The sequence below is a fragment of the Onychomys torridus genome, chromosome 5 (genome assembly GCF_903995425.1).
Source record: "Onychomys torridus chromosome 5, mOncTor1.1, whole genome shotgun sequence".
Taxonomy (NCBI): Eukaryota; Metazoa; Chordata; class Mammalia; order Rodentia; family Cricetidae; genus Onychomys; species Onychomys torridus.
The window spans coordinates 20,330,391-20,355,421 of NC_050447.1; the positions used below are offsets into that span (position 1 = coordinate 20,330,391).

The 25,031-nt window shown below is 40.8% G+C and overlaps 1 protein-coding gene across 1 annotated transcript in view; it reads left to right on the top strand.

Annotated features, from left to right (window-relative positions):
* The window catches only part of Lpcat2 (lysophosphatidylcholine acyltransferase 2), a 61,864-nt gene extending 48,111 nt beyond the window's left edge, over positions 1 to 13,753 (top strand). Inside the window, exons 12-14 of the mRNA XM_036189149.1 lie at positions 5,299 to 5,397; positions 9,146 to 9,281; positions 11,880 to 13,753. Coding sequence (XP_036045042.1) covers positions 5,299 to 5,397; positions 9,146 to 9,281; positions 11,880 to 12,064 — 420 coding nt within the window. The 3' untranslated portion in view covers positions 12,065 to 13,753. The remainder of the gene's footprint in view (positions 1 to 5,298; positions 5,398 to 9,145; positions 9,282 to 11,879) is intronic.
* The last annotated feature ends 11,278 nt before the right edge of the window (positions 13,754 to 25,031 follow it).

A 25,031-nucleotide genomic window follows, 5' to 3' on the forward strand; every position in this document is an offset into this window, starting at 1 on the left:
TCCTGGAGATGAAGTGAGTCTCTTCTTTAAGCTCCTTAGGTCATGCTAATGCCGGGCTGACAGTCCTGAGTGCTTTAGATCATGCCTGTCTCCCAGTGTTTTTCAAATCTGTCTCAGCCAGAACTGCTAAGCAGGTGAGTCAGTGCCACCTCCATTCAAGAAAGGAAAAAGAGGAATAGTGAGAACCTGCCCTGCTACCGCTGAGTTAACCTGCCTTTCTTGTATATAACTCTTACCCTGGCTTTATTGTTTTGGTGCAAGCTGTTTGTTACAACTAAGCAAGCAAAACCCAGGACCCTCTTGAGAGGCTTGTTTGCAAGTCTTTGTTCATCCACGCCCCAGTCTTCAGTGTTTTTCACTCTCTGCTGTGTTTCTTCGATGCATCTTTCCATCCTGGGCCGCTTTGGAGAGTCCTTCTGAGATCAAAACTACTTTAGAAGAAAGTTGTAACTATGGAAACGATGTGGCTGGCCTCTTAGGAGGTCTGGAGTTCATGTCAGGAAGCCCCAGTGATGTTGGGAGAGGTTGGCATTGAGCCACTGTGTGCACCATCACCACCATCATGTAGTATTTATGAACTACCACACACTTAATTCTGAGCCAAGCACAGAGATCACATCTACTTTCTTAAAGGAACTTGTAATTTAACTTGGTCTGATAGTCTGCTTAGACCAGCTGTGGGTATATAAGCACGAGGCTGCTGCCAGCAACCACACACTCATAGCAGCCTCGCTATTGTAGAATCAATCCAGGAATACATCAGACACAGGAGCAGGAGAGTAGCCAGGAAAGAGAGAAAACTGCCAAGATGTCTATCGGGACTCTCAGAATGTGTTTCTAATTTGATTTCCACGTTGTGGTTGTGGAAAGGACAATGAATAGCTTATATTTTCCCCTCCAAATTTCATCATAAATGTTTTATACAAGTTAAGGCTGTCATCGCTACTAGAAGTGGCATTAAGTATTCCCCTCATTCCTCCAGCCAAGAGAATACCTATTTCATGATTCTCCTCTAACGTGCAGGAAAAACATCCAGAAGCCACCTAAGTTTTTCTTCTGTTGTTTGTAGTCTACATTCATATAAAATTCATCTCAATAACCCCAGTCAGCATTGTAGATACTAGAAGATGTAGTCCAAACTTAAGATTATCTAAGTAGGAAAGTCTTAGGCTATTGTATAGGACCAACAGCTCAAACAGTGACTGAGTTTTCATTCAATATTTATCATTTAAAACTTCATTTTCAAGGTTAGAGAATGTATTAGTTTGCAACTTCAAAAAATGTACCCTGTCGTTGCTGGGCATGGAGTCACATGTCTATGATCGTCACACTTGGGACAAAGGCCTGGGGTCAGGAGTTCAAGTCAAGTCTTGACTATGTAGCTAGTGAACTTGAGACCAGCCTTGGTTACATAAGACCCTCTCTCAATCTCTATAGCCCCCATACAAAAATTATCCATTTCTATATGGAAAAGTACTTATAGCCTATGACAAACTCTACTGTCAGTGAATGTCTAACATTAAAGAATATAGTCCAGGCAGTAAACTGAGAATGAGAAAGAGAAGCATGTATGAAATTGTGCTATCTGCAAATTTACATTTCACAACACTGCATATAACTTTGAAAATGCCTTTATCTGAATTACATCCACTAAGTGCTATAACCTATAAAAGCATAGAAAGGAAGTGTGTGCTGTTATTCTGAAAGCAAAGAACTTCCAAAACACGTCCATAATGTGTATGTCATCCTGAAAGTCACTTTAGGAATATGTTTGAGTTTTAAATCTTTGTCTTCAGAGCAGCCCTGTACCGAATGGGAATTGATCTTGAAGAATATCAGAATTACCATTTGAAAGTGCTCACATAATGCTAAGTATATTAAAATAGTTTAATTACAGTAAAATTGGTAGTAGTCTTGTATATGTGGTAGAAATATACTCTCAGTAGGAATACTCACATAACTGGGGTACCTTTCCTTGCCTGTTTTGATTACTGAGACAAACAATAATAATGTTCCTCAGGGTACAGTGTGTCTTCACAGGTAGAGACTTAAGACAGACAAGTAGAATATATTTTATGGCAGTGTTTTGAATGTTACTCTGAGAACATTGGTTATCTCTCATCCCCAAAGATGATATCAATTATAACATAACAAAAAGAAAAAGAAAAATCATTCTTGGAACTAACCCTTGTAAAATGTGTTCAAAATCATATCCTTAAATCTTATAAAATCTTATAGAAGACTCAAAATCTTATAAAATATCTGATTCTAAATGACAAAATACATTAAGTTCTGCAACAGCCTAAAAGAACTGATGCCTGAGAATCAGGCCATTTATTCTTCCTGAGATTTTTTAAAATGTATTTTTATGTGTATGGATGTTCTGCTGTGTGTATGGCTATGCACCATGTATGTGCAGTACCTGAAGAGGCCAGAAGAGGGCATCAGATCCCCTTAGATTGGAGTTCTGGATGGTTGTTAGCTGCCACGTGGGTGCTGGAAATTGAAACTGGGTCCTCTGGAAGAGCAGCCAGTGCTCTTAACTACAGAGTGGTTTCTCTAGGCCCACTCCTGAGATTTTAAACAGCTAATACAAAGACAAGTCACCTGGGCTTCCCATTGCTCCTAGAAGCCAAGGCAGCAGGTGAAAGGTGCTGGGTAACAGGACTCACTGTAACTCCTTCCACACTTTTTTCTGACCCTGGTGACCTCCAGGAAAGGGATGAAGTCCACAGCTGGAGTTCACTGAAGTTTGGCCACGCTTCTTTTTGCAGTGACTTGATGTAACTCTTTGGTGCCAACTCTAGACTATTCCTCAGCTCTGCCTTGACAAAGGATATGGAGAAATGACTGGACCTTCCATTGAAAGGTTTATTTCTTCACTTAAATGTAGCTATGAAAAAAATTTAAAACCAGGTGCTATTATTAAATTTATAATTCTTCCTAGGGAAGTTTTAAGGAAACTACCATAGATTTATGGAACAATTTTTTTAAAATCACAGAACTGATTCAAAAATATGAAAATTAAAAAGAATGTATGTTGTTATATAACTCTTTGTACATTTAAAAATATACTTCATCAAACTGTTAGATGTGAATGATTGGTGGTCAAACTACTTAAATTTAATTGCAGTTATAGAAATGGTGAGTTTTATTAACTTGAAATTTAATTCATGTCTTGGTTTCAACAGTTTCTTCCAGTTCTAAATTTTATTATACTGATTTAGAAGCCTCAGTAGCATGTTATTAATCCAATAAAGTAATCTCTGCAAGTAACTTCCATATTGATTTTTTCCTCCTTTACATTACTAGAAAAAAAAATGACATAGTCTTTCTCATGTGAGTCAAGGGTCTGCCATTATATAATCATACCAATAAAAAAACTTGTCCATTGAAGAACGCTTAGCCATCATATCCTAATGTAAATTTGGGCACTGGCACATTGCCTTGTTTCTCGTGGTAATAGGAAGGGTCTGTTGCATTTTCATTTCTGCAAAAAGAGTTGGGGTGCTTGACCCGTGTTCCACACAGGGTTGATGGTGTAGTGAGGACTGCTCATTCACGACTCATGTATCGCTCAGGGAAAGTCAACTGCATAGGAAGCTTACCTATGTTGAGCAATTTTGCTATAATTCAGTAAGCTCCTCAGTATCTAAGGCTCATGAAAAACCACTGTGTACAGTGTGTAAAGAATTAAATGGTGGTGGTACAAGAAGCATATTGTGCTCCTTCGGATGCTGTCTTTGACGCTTCCATGGTGGTGACATACAGATGTTCACTGTGGCAGGCACTACCTGGTGTATGTGATTTCAGCCAGACACTTCAAGCAGATGCAGCTAGCTGAATGTAACTTATACAGCAGTGAAGTTGATTTTTAAAAACAGTTATCCTCGAGATAGTCTCTAGGCAAATAGAGAAGTCGAATGACTTTAGGTTTTGTCTTGGAAATAAACCCTAATACTTGGGGGAAATCTTAAAATCTCTGTTTCTGCTTTTCTAGTGGAAACGTGAAATTAAATTATTATTCCTTCTAGTTTCCGCCCTGCAGTAAGATAAAGTAATATGAAGAAAGTGATTTGACTTTTTGAGGTTTGGCTGTTGAGAGGCTGGTGAAAACCTCCCTAGAAAATGTGCTTACAGAGAGCCACCCTCCAAGTCAGGGGCTTTTGTGGACACCCCCTTTCTCAAGTGCTCCTGCCGGTTGTGTTAGGTGACGATCTGTGCACGATGATGCCACCTGTCCTTTGTGAACCTGTGAGATGAAGTATTGCCTCGGCCTTGCCCTCGGTGCACGGTTTGTCAGGAGTTTCATCACTTGAGGGTTGTGCCGCTGAATCGAGTCTCACACCTGGGATTCTCTCCTCCTCCTATTCACCTCCCCCTCCTCCTTCTTCCTGTCTCACCCTCCATCTCATCCCCCCCCCCCCCCCCCCACCCGCCGTTTCCTCTCGAGTCTGTTCTCCCTTGTGTTCTGACCTACCTCTCCTCCTCCTTTTTCTTCTCTATTCGAGACAGGGTTTCACCTTGGAGCCCTGGAACTCACTCTGTAGACCAGGCTGGCCTCGCACTCAGAGATGCACCTGCCTCTGCCTCCCGAGTGCTGGGATTAAAGGTGGGCACCACCAACCCTTGTTCTCTCTTTCCTCTTTATCATAGGCCCTCATTCTCTTGGTAGTTAAGGTGTGTGCCAGCCTGGGTAGGATCACCCATCCTTTGTTCTCTGTTGTCATGACACCCCTCCTGACCCATATCATGCTTGTTGTGTTTGGTTTTCACTGACGCCGAAGTACAGGTGCTTCTGGGACCACAGATCCCCAGAGGGTTGTTGGGTCTGCCATGGCAGCTCCAAATTAAGCCAGAAAACTAAAGAACGCAGCTTGATTAATGCCTTAATGCCTCAGTTTCCCTTTTTTCCTTCACTGGTGCTGGGCGTCTTGGCAGGACCATTTCCACCATGGACCCAAAGCTTTATTTCCACTAAGGATTAGAATCCTAGTCCCTGTCTCCCTGAAGGGTCCTCATCAAAGCAATTCCAAACTTAGGCACCACAATGAGTGTTGGTGGGTCGATTTCCATGGCCTTGGGAGTAAGCATTTATAGTTATTATTGGATATAGCATGTTCTGACTCCTGAACTGGCAACGGGTGGCCCTTGCCTTGCTGTCGTTCTCAGGAGGCTTCTCTCTACAGTGTCCCAGTAAGTGATTCTGCAGTGCTACGCGGCATGCTTACGCTTCACCTGGGGTGACTAACACTAATCCAATAACCGCCTTCCTAACTGATGGCTGTCTTTTCACAGAATAATGATGGCAGTATTGACTTCCGAGAGTATGTGATCGGCCTGGCTGTCTTGTGCAACCCTGCCAACACAGAAGAGATCATCCAGGTGGCATTTAAGGTACTGCCAACCCCACTGACCACATCTCACTTGGCCTTGTAAATATGTGTTGACTCTAACTCCATTATTTGAAAAGTCGGTGAATCTGTTCCCCCGAGTTTATAGATCTGCTGTGACATGTTCAGGAGGATAATGTGATTAAGTCGATTGCCACTGAGAATAAAGGAAACACAGGCATCCATTTAAACAACAATGGAAGCAGTCTAGATGTGAGCATCAAGAAAAAGAGCAGAGCGGGTGATTTGGCAAATTGATGTTATTTCGTTTCAGCCCTCTTTTGAAGTCCTGAAGTACGATTTATAAATAAATACCACTCCCTGCCCCTCATCCTAATTCATCTAGAAAGTTCTGATCTGTCCTTCTTTTTGCGTCTGTTTGACCATTTAAGTGGTGTTTTGGTGCTGGAGTTTATTTTGTGTGGTAATGTCAGGCCAACATCATCATAAATGTCCCCAGTGTCTATCTACCCTGCCGATCTTACTGTAATATGCAACATATTTTCATCGTAGTGCAGGGATCTAAATTAGGAGAAAAAATCTTCCTTATCCCCAGCAAAGCTTGAGGAAACTGTGGTTTGTGAAGATCCAGACTGCCAGACTGCACTGGCCACTCACACATGCTATACACTAAAGCGCATGTCCTGAGGTGGATATGCTTCGTCTGTAGTGTTTTATTGCTGTGTGTCCTGAGTTCTAAGTTACGGGGCATCTCTCAACAGAGCCAGTACCCTCTTCTCCCCCTGGCCTTGCCAAGCAGGGTTCATTCACTTGTATAGCAACAGCCTCCACTTCTGTGTAGCATGAAAGCCAGTGACCTTCTCTCCCATCTCCTCCCCTTCTCTCTCCCTGGCTTTCTCTGAGACAGAGATTCCACTGTGGTTCCAACCAGCCTTTCCCCTTCTCTATTATCTCAAAAATTCTCTGGCCAAGGTTCCTTTTTTGTGTCTTAGAGGCCACAAGGGGTGGGTGTTCTATCATTGTTGGGAGCACCCCGAGGGCACCTTCTATTGCAGATTGCTTGAAACTGAGCGAACCGGATGTAACGAAACCTGGTGATTGATGTGCAGCAGATGGGCATGATGCAGGGGCCAGACTCTTCTCCAAAATTCCAAACCTTCAGCTTTTAGATTTACTCATCAAAAAACCTACAATGACGCAGAGAGCTAACTCATTTCAATCCAGACATCTCTGTTTCTGTTTTGGGTTTGTATGTGTAATTACACGTTTAGCTGAGCAAATAGCCACTCTTGGTTTGCCAATGAAAGACCCAATAGAAAAGTTAGCCCTCAATCACAGTAATTACTGTTTTTAAAGAAACCATGAAAATCTTGACCAGCCTAGACCTTGATCTGAAGATGGAGGAAACGGAGACTTACATCTGTAATTAGCTCATTTTTCTCTGTGGCAAGGGTCATGATTTACATTGGTTTTTATTTACCTATCTCTTTATGTATTTACTTACCTACTTTCTTTTTCTGAGACAAGATCTCACTCTGTAGCCCAGGCTGGCTCAAACTTGAAGTACTTCTATCTCAGCCCCTTGAGTGTTAGGATGACTGGTACAGGCCACCATGCCTAGCTCACACTGGTTATCTAAAGTTGTTTTTTTAGTATGTTTTACGTTTTGAGAATATTTTTACATATTTTTTTGTTTTCAGTTAGTTATTTGCTTTCATAGTACATAGAATCCTGTCACATCCTTTTCTGTGGTGAGCACATCATAGCTAACTTCCTGTCTTTGATTTCCTCTTTACATTGAGCTCTAGGTAGAATAGCAGAGGTACCACTGAGCCCTGGCAGTTACTGTTTGAAGTCTAAGACACATAAGGAACCCGTGGTCTACAATTTATGACAACCTGTCAGTTCTTCTCTTTCCAGTCACCTTCACCCCCAGTTAAAAGCTCAACAGCAGGGAATTGGCCAGAAGCCTGTTTTCCCTTATTGGGGTCACAAATCCCAACTTTGAGCTATGGATTTTTTTTCTCTCACTCAGTGTTAAATATTCACTTATATTTCTTTCCATGGTTATCAGACCTTACTAAAGCCATTTTTCTGTGTCTTTGATCTGATGTTTGGTCTGCAATAGAGATTTCAAGTACCGGAGCCTTTCAGACCTGACCTCCAGCATCTGCTAGCCCTGCCATTTGCGGGTTTTACGTCCTGGGACAGAATTACAGACTTTCATTGGGCCTCAGCAGCTGCATGTCTCAGAGGGCTGCAGTGGCACCTATTGGCAAAGTATATTCTGAACATTAAGGATTAATACTTTGATCAGTGTCTGTAAAGAAGAAGTTCCAATGAAAAATCCTTAATACCCGGACAGGATTTTCATTAGTCAATACCCATCGTTTACTCCTTTTCCATGGCGTGGATTTTTACCTCCCTAGCTCACTGCTTTCCTTTCCACCTCTAAGTACGATCATCTTTCGTGCCTGGTGTTAGCTGCCCGTCTCCTGCCCTCTCTTCTGGAACTTCTTAGAAATGCCCATGCCAGTTGTCACCGCACATCACTGTTGCTCCTTGATTCTCATTGCCACCTCCCTTTGGGTTGTCTGAAACTGGAAGCTTCTCATCCCCTAATTACCAGATCTAGCAAATACTTTGTCCTCCTTGGTCTTCCATGTAGTCCGGTGCCTGTTAGCACTGTCAAGTCTCATTCTGTTGAAACCCTGTTAGCTTCAGAAGACACACAGTCGTCTGCTTCTAAGTCTCACTTCCTCTTCTGTCCTCACGTCTCAGCGGTGACTGTCCCAGGGCTGTGTGCCTTTACTCTGCGCTCCACACCTTTTCTACAGACAAGCTGCACACCCGTGGCTTCAGCTCTTACCCACATTTCTATCTGGAACCCCAGTCTCTTGAGCTCATAGCTGGTTCTTTCTTTTTTCCTCCCTTCCTTCCTTCTTCCTTCCTTTCTCCCTCCCTCCCTTCTCCTCCCTCCCTCCCTCCCTCCCTCCCTTCCTCCCTCCCTTCCTTCCTTCCTTCCTCCTGGCACCTCTAACTCAAATTTAACTTTTCTAGGTCCAGCTCTAATCTCATTTGGCAGTAGTTCTCATGACTGTTTTCCCTCAGTTACCCAACTAGAAAACGCCAGTTCTTTGGCTCCTTCCCATCACTATCACCCTTTTCTACACTCCTATCTGTGTTGCTTGTACAGTCTGTCCTACCTGTCCTGCTTGTCCACCCTAGACTCGCTTGGTTTTCTTGCTTGGAAAAGACTCTTGCCCCCATCCTGTCCTACACACTCTGCTTCGGAGGCCTCTTTCAGAATACATGTGATCACACCACTTCTGCTTGCAAGTATTAGGTGAGAGCCATGTGCCTCCACCATGCTCTGGTTCTGGCTTCTCCATCAGTCTCTGGACTCAAGTCCCAGGGACTCACCTGCCATTCCTTTTATCTTCTGGGAACATCTCTTTGCATCATGAGAGCCAACTGTAATGACAGCCTTTGTGGACCTCTTGGGGTAAGATTCATCACGTCCCTCCAGGACTCCCGTGTCTCTAACTATGCACTTTGGCACGGCCCCTATTCTAATTCTGCCTCTTTCCACTACCAAACTGCTGTCGGTTTTTAAGTCTTCTAAGAGTAGCAGAGACCATTCTCTCCCTGCCCCCCTCACATGCATATACATGATGTATGTATCTGTAACTCTACATGTAACTATTTCCATTATTAAAGGCTTTACTTTCCAGGGCAGTTCAGTACAGCAGGCTTCAGGGCCCGACCTCTGTATGCTGTCTCCCTTGCAGCTCTTCGATGTGGACGAGGATGGCTTCATAACAGAAGAGGAGTTTTGCTCCATTCTGCAGGCTTCTCTTGGAGTGCCTGACCTTGAAGTTTCTGGTCTCTTCAGGGAAATTGCCCAGGGGGACTCTGTCTCCTATGGTGAGTAGGCAACCCCCAAATCCCCATTTGTCTATGAGAAGAGCATCCGGGCTATTAACTGAGAGTCTGATGAGTGTGTTTCCCTTGGCTAACTATTGGTAATAGCAATGGTGGTGACCATAATATTGTTACAATGGTGATAGTAATAGCTAATTATTGAAAACCTACACATCAGGTAGTCTTTTATGTCTTGTGTATATAAACTTGTTTAATCAGTATCCTGCTTCTTGGTTTTTCTTATTTGTTTGTTTGTTTGTTTGTTTTTCACATCTGTGTTTGGCAAAAAACAAAGTAACTTTCTGAAGACTGTCCACCTGAAATTTTCAGAGCCAGGATTCAAAGAGTCTGGCGTTAGAGCCTGTGCCGTTGACTACACTTCAGTGCCTCTCATATCTGCTGTGAGTGTGGCCGGGCTGCCCCGAGTAAGCTAGTCAAGCTAGGCTGTAATTGCAGCGGAGGAGTGTGGACCAAGGCACCGACAGTAGTGGTAGCTGAATCTTTCCTGAGATTTCATGTAGTAGTTTATGTAAACATGGGCACCCTTGTCTTTGGCATCCTAGAGCAACCCCCATGAGGGGGTGACCATGACAGAAGAAGGTCTGTGCTACCGTGTATAGATACAGACCTGTGCATTGGCTTTTCCTCCATGCTGATAGTTCAAGACCCTACATCAAGACAATGGTGCTGAATCACTTTCCCTGTATTTCCCAGTGTAGTCTTTGAGAAACATACCTCTGTGCAGAGGTCTAGGTGATTGCTTCCTGCTTAGCTTTGATGTGGTCCTGGATGCCAAGCTGGATTACCTTCCCCAAGCTTTCCCCTCTGACTTGAGGGACACGAACTACCTAATTACATTGCTCTGATGGTGTTCACAGAGGTTCAGCTCATTAGTGCTCATGGGATAGGGAAGTCAGGTCACATACTTCTCTTACTCTGTGTTTAGTTACTGGCATTTTGTCTGTCCCATATTCTCTTTTAGATAATTACATGCAAAGGGCCATGAATCTATTGAGTTCACTAAAAAAGAATCTTCAAAAACTCGTGTTAACTAAATTTTCTTTGAGTATTAGCTTCCATTAACAGTCTCTATTACTCCTAAATATCTATTTTTAAAGCTTTTTTTAAAAAAAATTATATGTTTATTTGTATTTCTCTGTGAGTTCATGTGCACCACGTACACGCAGGAGCCGAAGGAGGTCAGAAGAGGGCATCAGATACCCTCGAATGGAAGTTACAGAAGGTTGTGAGCCAACATGTGGGTGTTGGGAATGAACCACTGAACCATCTCTCCAGCCCCAGAACTACCAAATTTTGATGAAGTGTTTCATTGGAAGATAATAATAGATATAGATATAATTTTGTCAGCTTAAATGATCTGTTAGAGAATTATGCTACATTGTTTTGGGATTTTTTTTTTTTTTTAGATTTATTTATCTTATGTGTAAGAGTTTTTTACTTATGTGGATGTTTGTGGACCATATGCATATTTGGTGCCTACAGAAGTCAGAACAGGGCAATGGATCTCCTGAAACTAGAATAATGGACAGTTGTGAACTGCAATGTGGATGATGGGAATCAAATCCGGGTCCTCTGCAAGGACAAGTACTCTTGACTACGGAGATATGTCACCAGTCCCAGGAAATTTTTTTCCTTTAATTACATTTTTAATATGATATATTCTGATCACAAGGAATAAATTTATTTGAAAAAATTCATACAATGTATATATAGAGAGGTTGTTTTTTGTTTGTTTGTTTGTTTTTTCTATCATATCCACCCCTCATGTTCTCTTTCTCTAACTCCCTTTAGGCCCTCTTGGTATGTGTCCCTTCCAACATTACTTCCTTTTTTTGCAAATAACCCACTGAGTCCAATTAGCACTGCATATATGCACATGGGTATGGGACCATCCACTGGGACATGGGCAATCTGGCAATCTACCAGTGGCCAGAGTTTAGTTTTGTTTTGCAGTTCAGCCTTTTTCTTTTCAGAATATATTGAATCTCTCCCTTCCCCTAATACTGTGCAAGTCCAAATTTAAAAAAATATTTGAGGTATTTATGTATTTCTTAAAATAAGCATTGACATGTTTTAGTTTTGTCTGGGGTTTTGAACTTTATATAAATGAGCTCTTATAATCTGTGGTTTTTCATAGCAGCATTTTTCACTCAGCATACAGAATCATAAACTCATCATCATTGCTCACCCGCTTTCCTGTGGTCATTGTGCTCCATGAATGTGCTACAGTTTTATTAATTGCTGCGGCTGATAGACATCTGAGCCATTTTCTTTTTTCCCTGTTATGAATGATGTTGCTATGAATATTTTCATATATGTCTCCCAGGTACAATTCACAATTTCCATAGGTTGTGTACCTCAGAATAGAATTAGTGAGTCATTAAAACATGTATCTTCAACTTGACTAAATGTTGGAAAAACTCGTACAGAGCGGTTGTACGGTTCATATTCTCGTCAGCAGTTTTTTGAGTTGAGTAACAGGATTTGTCAATAATTGCATGATTAAGATCTTTTTGTGAAGTTTCATTGTGCCAAAAGAAGAAACACCCTAATTGATTGATTTTTGTTTCTTTCTTCTAGAGGAATTCAAAAGTTTTGCCCTAAAGCACCCAGAATATGCCAAGATATTTACAACGTACTTAGACCTCCAGACGTGCCATGTATTTTCATTGCCAGATGAAGTTCAGACAGCTCGGTCTGTGGCTAGTAATAAAGTCAGTCCTGAGAACCATGAGGAGGGCACTTCAGACAAAAAGGCTGATTAATCTGTGTTCCAGGGAAAGAAAACTGTGCTTCTGCCTGACTTTGGAAAGGTGTTGATTGACAATATTGTAAATGTACTTATCAACTAATGATGTTCAAAACAGAAAGCTTTTTTACTAAAATGACATATTTTCTTCCTAAAATACTTTTATTACCCTGCATATATCAAGTAAGTTCCTTTTGTCTTACATTGTGCTTTTACTGGTTGCTTTAACTGGTGATAAGTGCTGTATATTTTTATGAATTTTTCAGCTCAATTTTCATAATAAACTCATTAGTCTTACTCTGTATTGGCCAGTATTAATCAATACCATGAGTTTAACAAGTACAAATAATTTTCAGCCCTTTCACATATAATATTACTATGTTTTCTCTAATTACTTCCCTTTCTGAAATAAGGAGTCTGAAAAACATGGCAAAATTTTGTATCTTTATCTTTGCAGATATATTTTCCTATTTAAATTTCAGTTTCCTCGGTCACTGGCTAGGAGAGGGGAGTGCACCCTTATCTAGATGACATTTTCTAAGAGCACACAATCTCCTTGATATGCATATCTATTGCAAGTTTCTTTAAAATGCCTGCTAAGGTCAGCATATCCTTTAATGCTATCCATAGTATAGAAGGGACCATGTTTTGAAATGACTGCTGTGGCCACAAGCTGAGTGGGATTGCCTTATTGAAGGGAACAGTGATTGCCTAATGAGAAAATGAATTGTTTGCTACAGAGTTAAATTTAATTTGAGTTGGATGGTTCTGAAGGTAGTACTTTCCCAATAAATAAATCAGATTTGTTCTATTTATATAATGGTCGAATTTGTATTTTGTACCACCCAATCCAAGAGAGAGTTTTTATTGTGTTTAATTTTCCTCTCAAACTTTAGAGTGTGTCAGAAGTATCCACATAGAAAACAGACCTTCCAATGTGTCACCAATAGCCAAGGAATCAAAAAGCTTAGTTTGTCAGTGTATGGCCACAGGCTATGCCCAGGCAGGAATCCAGCAGCAACATATCCCCTCTAGGTTAGGTGAAAAATTCTCCAAATGCCATTTTAATTGGGACCCATGTCTGCATGCTCTTAATATCACTTATATTTCAGGTTTCGAATAAAGAAGCAATTTATTAAAAGAATATACAAAAATAATTAGTTAATACTCTGCATTCAGTCTTTGAAACCAAATTCTTTGCTTTGGCTAGGTTTCAGAATGAAATGCTTTTACACATGAAGCAAGTGTCTTCTAAATTGATGGCTAAATACATATTTGGATAATTGAGCAACAAAATTTTCTCCTTAAGTATATGTAATTATTTGTTTTTCATGTGTCTTAAAGCATTTTAAGAGTCATTAGAGTAGCTGAAGCAATTGCTTAAGTAATTAATTATGCTAAGTAATGTTTACACTGATACCTGCCATATGCAATGAATGTATGTACTCAGGTGAGCGAGTGCAGAAAGCCCACATGTTAATCTACTAATCATGGGTGAATGACATTAGGAATGAGAGGCTTTCTCTGGAGCTCTCAAAAACGATCCCACTGTTGCCTGCTTTGTAGACCTCCACTCTGTCAGTATGGCATTTCTATTTTATGATTTCGTCAATGAGCAAACAAATTTGCAATGTAAAATCTGACGACTTCAAAGTTCTGGTTTTATGATGTTTACCTCAAGTATACTTTTTTACTTAAAATACAGTCTGAGTTCACAATTATGGATGTAGTTCATCATTTTTTTTCATTGATGTTATTATGCTCTACAGAAAAAACTTAGACTCTACCCAAAGTAGTAGTAGTGGTGGTTTTTAGATTTATTTGTTTTTATTTTGTGTTATGTGCATGTTTTTGCCTCCATGTGTGTCTGGTCATCATGTGTGTACAGGGCCCGTGGAGGCCGAAGAGGGTCCCCTGGACCTGGAGTTATGGATGCTTGTTAATCACTGTGGGGGTGCTGGAACCAAACCTGGGTCCTCTAGAAGAGCAGCCAGTGCTCTTACCCACTCAGCTAGTTCTCCGCCCCATGTAGTTATTCTTAAGGGGCTTGACTTGACTGGATGAATACTTGGCGGAATAATCGGCCTATTGAGTAGCTCTGGACCTTCCTGACCTGAAATTTTCTTTTAGAGAAGCTTTCTCCTCTTAAGATTGAAGATTAGAAATTAAATTCCACTATGGTCACATATACTAATTTGTAGAGGGAAAATGAGAAATATTATTTCTTAAAATATTTTGTAAACCAAACACATTTCAATCAAAATAGTTCTCTTGGGAGATTATGATATAACAAGTTGCTTAGAGACCAAAGTGTTTGCATTATATGGGGCTAACTTTCCTCTTCCAGGTGTGAAGATTAGTGGTGATAGCTATAAATGGATATAGATTTAAATTACCTTTGCATCTGGGTGCAGTGATGCACACCTTTAATCCCAGCACTCGGGAGGCAGAGGCAGGTGTATCTCTGAGTTTGAGGCCAGTCTGGTCTACAAAGCAAGTTCCAGGATAGACAGAGATACACAGAGAAACCTTGTCTCAAACAAACAAACAAACAAAAAAACCCACATTCATTTATTTGGGAGTGGGGGCATAGGCATGCTGTGACCATGTTGTGTAGAGGTCAGATGACAACTTATTGGAGTCAGTTCTCTACTTCCACCATGTGAGTTCTGGGAAGTGAACCCAGATCATCAGACTCAGCATCAAATGCCTTTCTTCAGTAGCCACCTCACCAGCCCACTTCTGGTGGGTGTTTAGAGGAGAATGGCTTCCTTTTGGAAAGTATGTGTTCTCCACTCTGCATGAGGCCCAGGCCCAGGAGCTTCCATCATAACCTTCTAAACACAGGCTGGTTAATTGAAGGCAATGTGTTTTTCTCAAATGAAAGGACATGGACTGTATGGAATAGACAAGCCAAAGACAGTATACTTGTAGCAAGCTGTCTTCTAGGAAAGTAAACATATTTATGATGTATTAGTCCCCTCCCACACACACACACTTGAATGAACTTGGTTTTGTTGTTGGTCTTGTTTAAATTGTTGTTATGTCTTAGTCAGATACCTTCCATAGGTTATGTGTTTGAACATTTGGCCACCAGCTGGTGGTACAGTGTTGAGAGGTGATGCAAATTTTAGGAGGTGGAGCCTCGATAGAGGAGGTGGAGCCTCGATAGAGGAGGTGGAGCCTCGATAGAGGAGGTGGAGCCTCGATAGAGGAGGTGGAGCCTCGATAGAGGAGGTGGATCTCCAGGGGAGAGGCCTTGAGGTTTAAGCCTGGTCCAGCTTCTTGGCCTCTCTGCTTCTTAGTCCTAAGTAGCTCATTTGAACACTCAGTGGAGCATGGGTATTCTGTCACTAGTTCCAGTGAACAAAAACTAGAACTTATTAAGTGGTAAAGTGTACAATTATGTCAGAATTTGCCTGATTCCAACGGCCATTCTTTTAACCATGAGGTAAAGCACCACACTGCCTGCTTTATAGAATTTACAAATTTAGCATCTTCCACATGTTTTCCCACTTGTAGGTTCTAGATATCATATTATGACTTAGTTCTTAAGTGGAAAAAAGATAGATGCCATTAGAATGGTTCTGGGACCCAGAGAGATGCTTGAACACTTTCTGGACTCCCAGCACCGACGTGGAGGCTCTAACCAGCCATAACCCCAGTTTTCGGCAATCTGATGCCCTCTTCTGGCCTCTGTGAGCACCAGCAACATTCATTCAGACACACATTCATATACATAAATGAAAAATACTTTTAAAACAAAGAAAAAAGAATGGTCTGAACAATGAGCCATAACCAAAATGGAGTAAGGTAGACGAGAGTAACACCTCCGTCCGTCCTTCCGGTCCTTCCTCCCTGCGGGAAGTCTCCAGGTTTCTGTACTTTAGAGGTGGGGGCACTTCAGAATGCTACAGAAGCATTTTCCTGTGGATAGTGCTGGAGCATTGGGTCTCCACTTCTCACCCTCTGCTGAGGTGCCCCTGCATTCACAGAAGAGCGCGGAGGAGGAGCGGAGGGTCAAGGCCTTCATTCCAGCTGTGGGGGATGTTGTTTGTGTTGCTCAAGTTCGCCCCCTCCTGCAAATTCTCTTGCCTTGCAGGAAGCACGGCATTCATTTTCAAAGCATGGGCCAGATATCACGATTGCAGTTAAAGCTTAGCAAAGGCCACAGTTACCGTGCGGGTAAATGAAAACATTCAGCCCGGGACACAAAATCTATATGGCCTGACATCTCCCTGGATGCTACATCTCAGCTGTCCTCAGTCTCACCAGTTTCTGGTGACAAACCAAATCCCTGGACCCAGTGTCTTGCTTTCCTGCAAGCTGGCTAAAGCCAGTTCCAGGCTCGGAGTGGCTCCCCTGCCTTTTTGGATGGACTATTCCCCTGATCTTCCCAGGGCTTTCTGCTCTTCAGGTTTTAAGAACAGCTCCACACAATGCAGCTCACACTTCATACAATACTTGGTTTTGTTTACTCACAGCATTGTGTAGCCATCCCCACAATCTAATGTTATCACACTATTATCTTCATTCAGATTTTAAGTCAAATGTCCTATCATCTTTGGGAATTGCCTGTTATCAATCAAGCAGAGCTATGGGCTCTCTCAATCTCACTGCCATTCTCCTTGTTACACTTACCTGAAATCAGTTACTTATGCACATTCTTGTTGTCTGCCATTTCTAGAGCTTAGGTTTCCCTGACACTTGATGTTTGCTGAAGAAATAGTGGTAATGTTATCTTTTGTTTATTGTTCTTCACATGGTATAAGAAAAAAAAATCTTTACAACAAACTTGAAAACCTGGGATTATTGTCTCTAAAGCTCACATAAAAGTTAAGGCCAGAGAGTTCTTGTCGAGAGTTACATAACTATGAACACTGGGATAGGAATTCAAACCCAAGGCTGCCTGCCTGTCCATGAGATGACTTTTGATTAAGCTAATGTAATCTGGACCCATAAAATAACCAAGGAATTACATGTCGGGCCAAAGCTTCCAGAAACATGGAAACTAGATAATCTGAGAAGCCTTAAGCCACAAAACCTCTAGAATGCTAAACATCATAAGCATGAATGGAAACACACAGAGGAGTGTGCACTGTACGAAAGGCAGTCCTCAATGCCAAACCTCAAAGAGCTGCGACCTGGGATGTCTGAAGGGATGAACGCTGCCGTGGCTGTCCTGTGGACATGGGCCAGCCTCACTAAGGAAGAGGCTCTAGGAGCAAAAGGTAAGACTTTTGTTTAAGAGCGTGGGCATTGAAACAGGCATCTCATTGGAGAATACTATGTTTGCTAGATTCTCAGTGTGAGTGTGAACGGAAAAACAATTCATCTTTTGGCTGAGAGACAATGAAGACAGTTTTTCTCATCCTGAGTACCAGAATGCAGGGAGAGAGCTGATGTTTTCATTTTCCATTTCAGTTCTTTTAACTGTATGGGGAGACATTCCTTGGTCTGATATATGTCCAGGTGAATGGCCTGTGTGTACTTATGAAGATAATATACATCTCAAATGGGTATTTTACAGTCTGTATGAGCCTTGGGTTATTTATCCTTTCTTACAATTCCTCCCTCCTCGGTGGTGTGTTTGTGTGTGTGTGTGTGTGTGTGTGTGTGTGTGTGTGTGTGTATTTTAGATAGCTCACAACTGTCTGTAACTCCCATTCCAGAAGATCTGACACCTTTACACCAATGCACATAAAATAAAAATTAAATAAATTACTTTAAAAAAAAAATGCTGGATGTGAAATGTGAGGCCTTGGGCATGCTAGGAAAGTTTTTAACCATCCCCAGCTCTTGGTTGTAGAGGGAACAAAAGCTCTGTGTATAGCACAGAAGGTGTGGACCAGGATGCCCTAAAATTTGCAATTCTGACCCTGCATCCCGCAGGAATGTGCCACTATGCTGGGCCCCATCAGTGTCCTTTAACTGGAGAATTCTGTTCACTGACAATTAGTGCAATCAATTGGCATGGCTGATGTTAAGCCCACTGTCGTCTCTTCGTTTTTTTCCCCACCTATTCTTTGAATTTCTCTTCTTAACTTCTTTTTGATTAATCAGTTTTTTACTTGTATCTTTGTTTTGTTTTGTTTTTACTTCTTATTTTGATATGATTCTTGTGTTTACTCCAAAGGTCATGTGTGTGTGTGTGTGTGTGTGTGTGTGTGTGTGTGTGTGTGTGTGTGTTAGACTTGATGCAGCTTGGTTTCAAACAGTAATAGGCCTTTAACATGGGATGCTTACAACAATATACTTTCACTTATTCTACCCCATAATGAGTACTGATATCAAGTATCATGTTTGCATTTTAAAACTCTCAAATAACACTTTTACCATTTTTTATTCTAATCAGTAAATTGTATGTAAGAGAAAGAATCCAAGAGGGGAAAGAAAAACTTTTATATTTATCTTCATTTTTACTTCCTATTTCTAAAATCTCTCTCTGTTTTTTTTTGTTTTGTTTTTTTTGTTTGTTTGTTTATTTTTGTTTTTTTTGTTTTGTTTTTTTAAAGACAAGGTTTCTCTGCGTAGCTTTGCGCCTTTCCTGGAACTCACTTGTTAGCCCAGGCTGGCCTCGAACTCACAGAGATCCGCCTGTCTCTGTCTCCCGAGTGCTGGGATTAAAGGCGTGTGCCACCACTGCCCTGCTCTCGCTCTCTTTCTTTCTCTGTTTCTTTTGTAATTCCACCTTTCATTACTTCAGAATGTTGCTGAACAATTCTTAGACACGTGCTTTATGAAAATAATTCTTAAAACTTCCTGTGGTTTGAATATGTTTCTGTTTTCATTTTTGAAGAATATTTTTTCTGGATAAATAATTCTAGGTTACCTCCCCCGCCGCCCCAAGCACACACACACAAATACACATCATCTTCCTCTTTTTTCTGCTGAACAGTTAACAGCAATTTTCTTCATAATCTTCTCCTATGTAATGAATTCGCTTGTTTTTGTTTTATTCTTATTTTTATGTATGAGTGTTTCACCAGCATGAATATCTGTTTACCATGTATGTGCAGTGCCCATGGATGACAGAAGACGACATTGGTCCCAGAGAACTGGAATTATATATGGGTGTGAGCTGCCCTGTGGGTGCTGGGAATTAAACCTGGTCCTCTGGAAATGCAACCAATGCTCTTAACTACTGAGCCATCTCTATAATGTATTCTTATCATCAGGCTACTTGAAGCATTTTTCTCTTATTTCTGGTTCTAGAGCATTTTATTATGGTTTATCTAGATGTGATCTTTTTTCTTTTTGGTGTGTGTGTGTGTGTGTGTGTGTGTGTGTGTGTGTGTGTTATTGCTTTTATTTTTTTAGATTATAATATAATTATATAATTTTCCCCTTCCCTTCCTCTCCTCAAACTCTCCTATGCATTCTCCTTGTTCTTTTTCAAATTCATACTCTTGTTTCCCTTATTCTTTTCTCATTGATTGTCAGTGTGTGTGTGTGTGTGTGTGTGTGTGTGTGTGTGTGTGTTCCTAAATATATAAATACAGCCTGCTCAGTATGTATGTTACTTGTCTTCATATGGTTTGTTGTTTTCAGAGCTGACCATTTGGTTTTGGAGAAACTGCTCTTCCCTGGGGAAGACATTTCTCCCACTCTCAGCCTTCCTTAGTTGCCTGCAGTTCTCTGTGTAGGATTGAAGGCTCCTGGACTTTCCCTGTCCACTTGAGCATGTCTGTTGTTATTTTCCTTTTTTGGGCTCATGTTTAAGCAGTCATGTTGGTGTTGGTATTTTTTTTTGTTGTTGAACTTTTTCCAATATTTTAGCTTGCTATTTCCATCAAGTTTATAAAACAAATGTCTGAGGGAATTTCTCCAAAAATATTGGGACTGATAAAAGAAGAAATCTTGAGACATTGTGGGAAAAAGAAGAAAATGGTAAACAAAGAGAGTGGTTTTAGTGGACCCTTGAGTTGTCTAAATTATGTTTGATAACTAATCAGAAATGGCCCTGTATGATTAGCTCTAAGTGTATCTAGGAACAATATTGAAGATGATCATATAAATGTGTGAAGGTAAAGGGACACCAATGTAACACCTCTGTACCTAAACTGGTAGATGACACCCAGACATGAAGTGAGTGGACCTACCCAGAGCAGTCACTCAAAAACCTGTAAGAGGTGCTCAAAAACACTATCAATACATAGATGGAATTAGAAAAATGTTCAGAAAGTCAGGGGAGAGAAAAATCAAAAGCAGAAAGAAAAAAATATCACCAAAAAAAAAAACAATAAAGACAGATCAAAGCCTTAACATCTCAATAACTGAATGGAATGTGAGTACCTAAATAGACCATTTAAAAGGCAGCGATTATTCCATTCAATTTTAAAAACTACACAACTATACACTGTCTGTAAGAAACTCACTTCAAGCATAACCATGTTAGGTATTATATTAGAGCTGTCCAAAGAAACAGACTGAGACCAGAAGATGTATGTGTATATTGTGTATATGTATATGTGTGTGTGTGTGTGTGTGTGTGTGTGTGTGTGTGTGTGTGCAAACCAATATGTGCATATGTATGTTCATAGAGAAAGAGAAAGAATTTAAAGACTTCTTACACAACTATAGAGGCTGGCCGATCAGAATCTTCCAAGTCTGTGGTAGGTTGGAGACACAAGGAAGGCTGGATGTTGCATCATAAACTCAGATACAGTTTGAAGGCAGAGTGTCCTTTTCCTACGGGGACCCCAGCCTGATTTTCCTTAGCTGAGTGCGGAGTATGAGCCTCTCATTTATTCAAAAATTGGGGAAACGAGAGCCAGCAGGATGACACCAGTAAAGGCAACTCTACATGGACACCTGCTTGTGTGTCCTCTCCCTGACCCCACCCTTCTTTCTCAGGTGTACAATTAATGAAATAAATAAGATTGGGTGAAAGATCCTTCAGAGACCAACTGGTCCACTGAGATGGAACTGAACTGAAATGGCACTGACCACCTTACCTCCATAAGCCTGACTGGTAGACCACAGTGATGATCTGAGTCTCCTAGAATTAGTGTTGGTTCAGAGCCAATGTCCAATAATTCTCAAGAGACCTGCTACTTCCTTTTCTACAATACAACTACCTTACCATTCCCTGTGAGGAAGGTTAGGGAAATAGTTTTTTTATTTTATTTTAAAACTTAACATGTGTGTTGGGGTTGGGGATTTAGCTCAGTGGTAGAGCGCTTGCCTAGCAAGCGCAAGGCCCTGGGTTCAATCCTCAGCTCCACCAAAAAAAAAAAAATCAAAAAAAAAAAAAAAAACCCTTAACATGTGTCAAAGTTCAAAGGTCAAGTGTCTTCTTCCCATCAGATTCTACCCACATGTCCCTATTGGATCTTTTTATTTATATATTTATTTATGTGTATGTGTCTATGAGTTTATGTGCACCACATTCATGCAAGAGTCCTCAGAAGCCAGAAGAGGATTGTGGTCTCCTGGAGCTAGAGTTAAATGTGATCACGTTACCAAGTGGGTGCTGGGAACCAAATGTGTGTCTTCTACAAGAGCAGCAAGTGCTCTTAATCACTGAGCCATTTCTCCCTACAACCCCTACCATATCTTTTAAGATTCACTCCTTCTTAACCAGTGTTTTGACTTTAACAGTAGATTCTCTACAAGAGTAAGACCTCAACTTGTATTTTGTTCAGCTGGCTACAGGATGAGAGTAAACTGAATTTTATCAGTCCCTGTCCTGAGATATGAGCCTCCTTCAGGGCACATAAAGTTTTCAGGTTATTTATATGGTATTTGAGCTGAGATTTCAAATCCCTGAGCTCATCATTTCTTTCCTTACTTTGCCCCTTGACATTAGAAGTAAAGTACTGGTCTCTTTCTGCAGTGTGAGGAATATGCTCTGAAGAATACATAGGCAGCCAAATGCTTGATTCTCACAAATGGTTGACTTGGACAATCCAGTGGTGATGTCTTCCTTACCTTCATGGCACATCAAGCCATGGCCACCCTTTATTACTAGAAACGGAGTCATTAATGTCCTTACATATAATCACGCTGGAGAAATCATCCCAGAAGCCCAGAACTAATTCCAGAAAGCCCATCCTTAAATCCTTTTCCTCTAAGATGACTTTCCATGTCCAATCTATGAGTGTTAAAATTTCCCCAAGACAGAAAGAAGGTGGTACATGACAGGTATACAAATGAAAGTTTCTCAAAAGAAGGGCACCCTCCCCTGAACCTTCTGTAAGACTAACTAATTAGAACTTTAGTGATGTGGATAAGTCCAGAGCCAAATGATACTGGGCATCTTTACCTTCTTAATAGTCATGTATTAACATCTTCCATATGTGTCTTGACATTCTTGAGAGCTTTAGGTTATTCCATTGAATGTAAGAACAGAACCCTGATTTCCAACCAACCAATGAGCTACGGATGTTGTCAGATGGCTCCTGAGGCCTATAGCAGTTTTCCTTGCTTTGTTTTAACCTGCCTTATGTGTTTCCAGTGTGCATTTGAGAAGTGCCTTGATTAATGGTATTTTTTTTATTTTGTCACTATAAAGCATCATGAAACTCTTACCCTATTGGAACATGGAATCTGCGAAACCTGAATTTGTGTTCCCAGGCCATGCTCACTCAAATTTGGCTCCAGAATAAAGTATCTCTTTTATTCTATGAGGTGGTGGTTGCTTTTGTGTCAACAGATAAACAACTGATAAGGAATTAGCTTTTGTGATTATGGAAGCCAACCAGTTGCTAAAGACCAAAGGCAGGCTTGAGATTTGAAGAGGCGCTATTTCAGTTCAGGTCAAAAAGGCAGGAGAACATCAGTGTCTGTGTCCAAGGCAGCCAGGCAGGAGGAGATTTCTTCTTCTCATGGAGGCCTTTCTTATTCTCCTCAGACCTTCAGGGGAATGTGTGGGGTCCACCTACTTTTAAGACGCAATCTACTTTACTTAAGGCTACTGACTCAAATATTAATCTCATCTAGAAATGCATACAAAGATTGCTTACAACTGTTTGAGCATCACGTGGTCCAGGTGAGTTGAAATTAAGTATAGCATAACCTTTGGTCTAAAGCTACACCTTATACAAAAATTAGTTCAAAATGACCACAAGCTTTACTATAGAATACAAATCTGCCACACTGTCTATTCCTTTGTTTCACTAAATACTTAGAAAGTATTATTCAGCTATAACAAAATATCCACAGCTGGGCACTTGCAACTTAATCTCCCATTTTTCAAGGGTAGAAGCCCCAAGAGTCAAGTGCTGACTGTGGTAATGATGAGAACAGGAGGTATAATCTGGTCAGGCTGGGTGGGGACCCCAAAGCAAGGATTCCCAGAACATCCTTGCTGGAGGCCAGGGATGCCAGAAAGGAGCTCTGGTTCCTGTCTCTTTGTTATCTCCTAAATGAACTTCTCTGCCTGGAGGCTATATGTGACTAGATGCTACAACTGAAGGAGCTCTACTGTTCACAGAACCACACCCTTAGGCCTCCACCTATGTATCTGTAGGAAATTTCTCTTTAAAACTCATCCTTTGTGGTCCACAAATTTCTTTGAAATCCTAGGGACAAGAGACAAGAACCTTGAATTCCTGAGACAAGATAAGACCCGGGAATCTGGAAAGCCACTGGCTCAGGCAACTTGGGTGATCATTAAGTTTTCTAGAACCCGGGCTCCCCAAGACAGATTCTATTTTTCTCACGGATGTTTCAATATTCCTGTATCACTTGGTATCCTCTGTCTGTGGTAACCCCCTCAAACAGGCAGAATCACAGAGGACGCATGTGTGAGGGACAAGAAGCTAAAGAGTGACCATTCTCTAGGAGTACTTTTAATTCAACTGAGAACACAACCTCAGTGACCTAATACCCCCTCACCCCAGAAGCCCCCACTCTTAAAGGCTACACCACCTTTTAGCATCACCACAAGAGATCCAACTCCCAATACACAAACCAACGGGCGACAAAGCACATTTGAAATGTAGCAAGTTCTAAGAATAAACAAAGAGTTTTAGACTAACATGAAAGAAAATTTGATAAACAGTGCATTATCAAAATTTAAATCTTTTGTTCCATGAGACCTTATTGAGATGAAATGATGAAGTACATATTTAGAGTAATTTTTTACAAATCAGATATCCAAAATAGTAGTATCTAAAATACATAAAGAGCTGGGCAGTGGTGGCGCACACCTTTAATCCCAGCACTCGGGAGGCAGAGCCAGGTGGATTTCTGTGAATTCGAGGCCAGCCTGGGCTACCAAGTGAGTTCCAGGAAAGGCACAAAGCTACACAGAGAAACCCTGTCTCGAAAAACAAAATTAATTAATTAATAAAAAAATAAAATACATAAAGAACTCCCCAAACCCATTGGCAAAAACAAGACAATCCAATCAGAAAATGATTAAAAGATATAAGCAGACACTTCACCACACAGATCTAGCAGATGGTTGATAAGCACATGAAAGAATGTTCAACATTATTATATCAGGAGGTGCAAATGAAATCCCAATGAAACCCACCTACAGAGCATCAAAATGACTAGAAAAAAGACTGTGACACTCTCAGCTACTGACAAGGAAGTGGGAGCTAGACCATCCAAATAGTGCTGGTGTGACACTGTGGAGAACAGGTACCTGGCAACTTCTTTAAAAAAAAAAAAAAAAAAATTAAACGAGTCAGTGACCAAACCACTGTTCTAAACATTTGTCTAAGAAAAGTGAATGTTTATGTTCCCACAAGTTTTACATAAACATTTATATCGACCTTATTCATAATTACAAAAATGTGTAGCCAAACCAAATCTACACTAAGAAGTGGATAAACTGTAATACTTCTGGAATATTATAAGAAATAAATTTGGGGTTGTAAAGAAAGAGACCACTCCACTCCTCCAAGTGAAGTGTCTGGACAAGTCAAGCTTTACTCTTGACCAAGGGCGTATGCTCAGATGATCAATCACAGGAAATGCACTTGCTCTTCTAATTCAGGTGATGACTGTGTCTTTTCCCCATTGGCTGG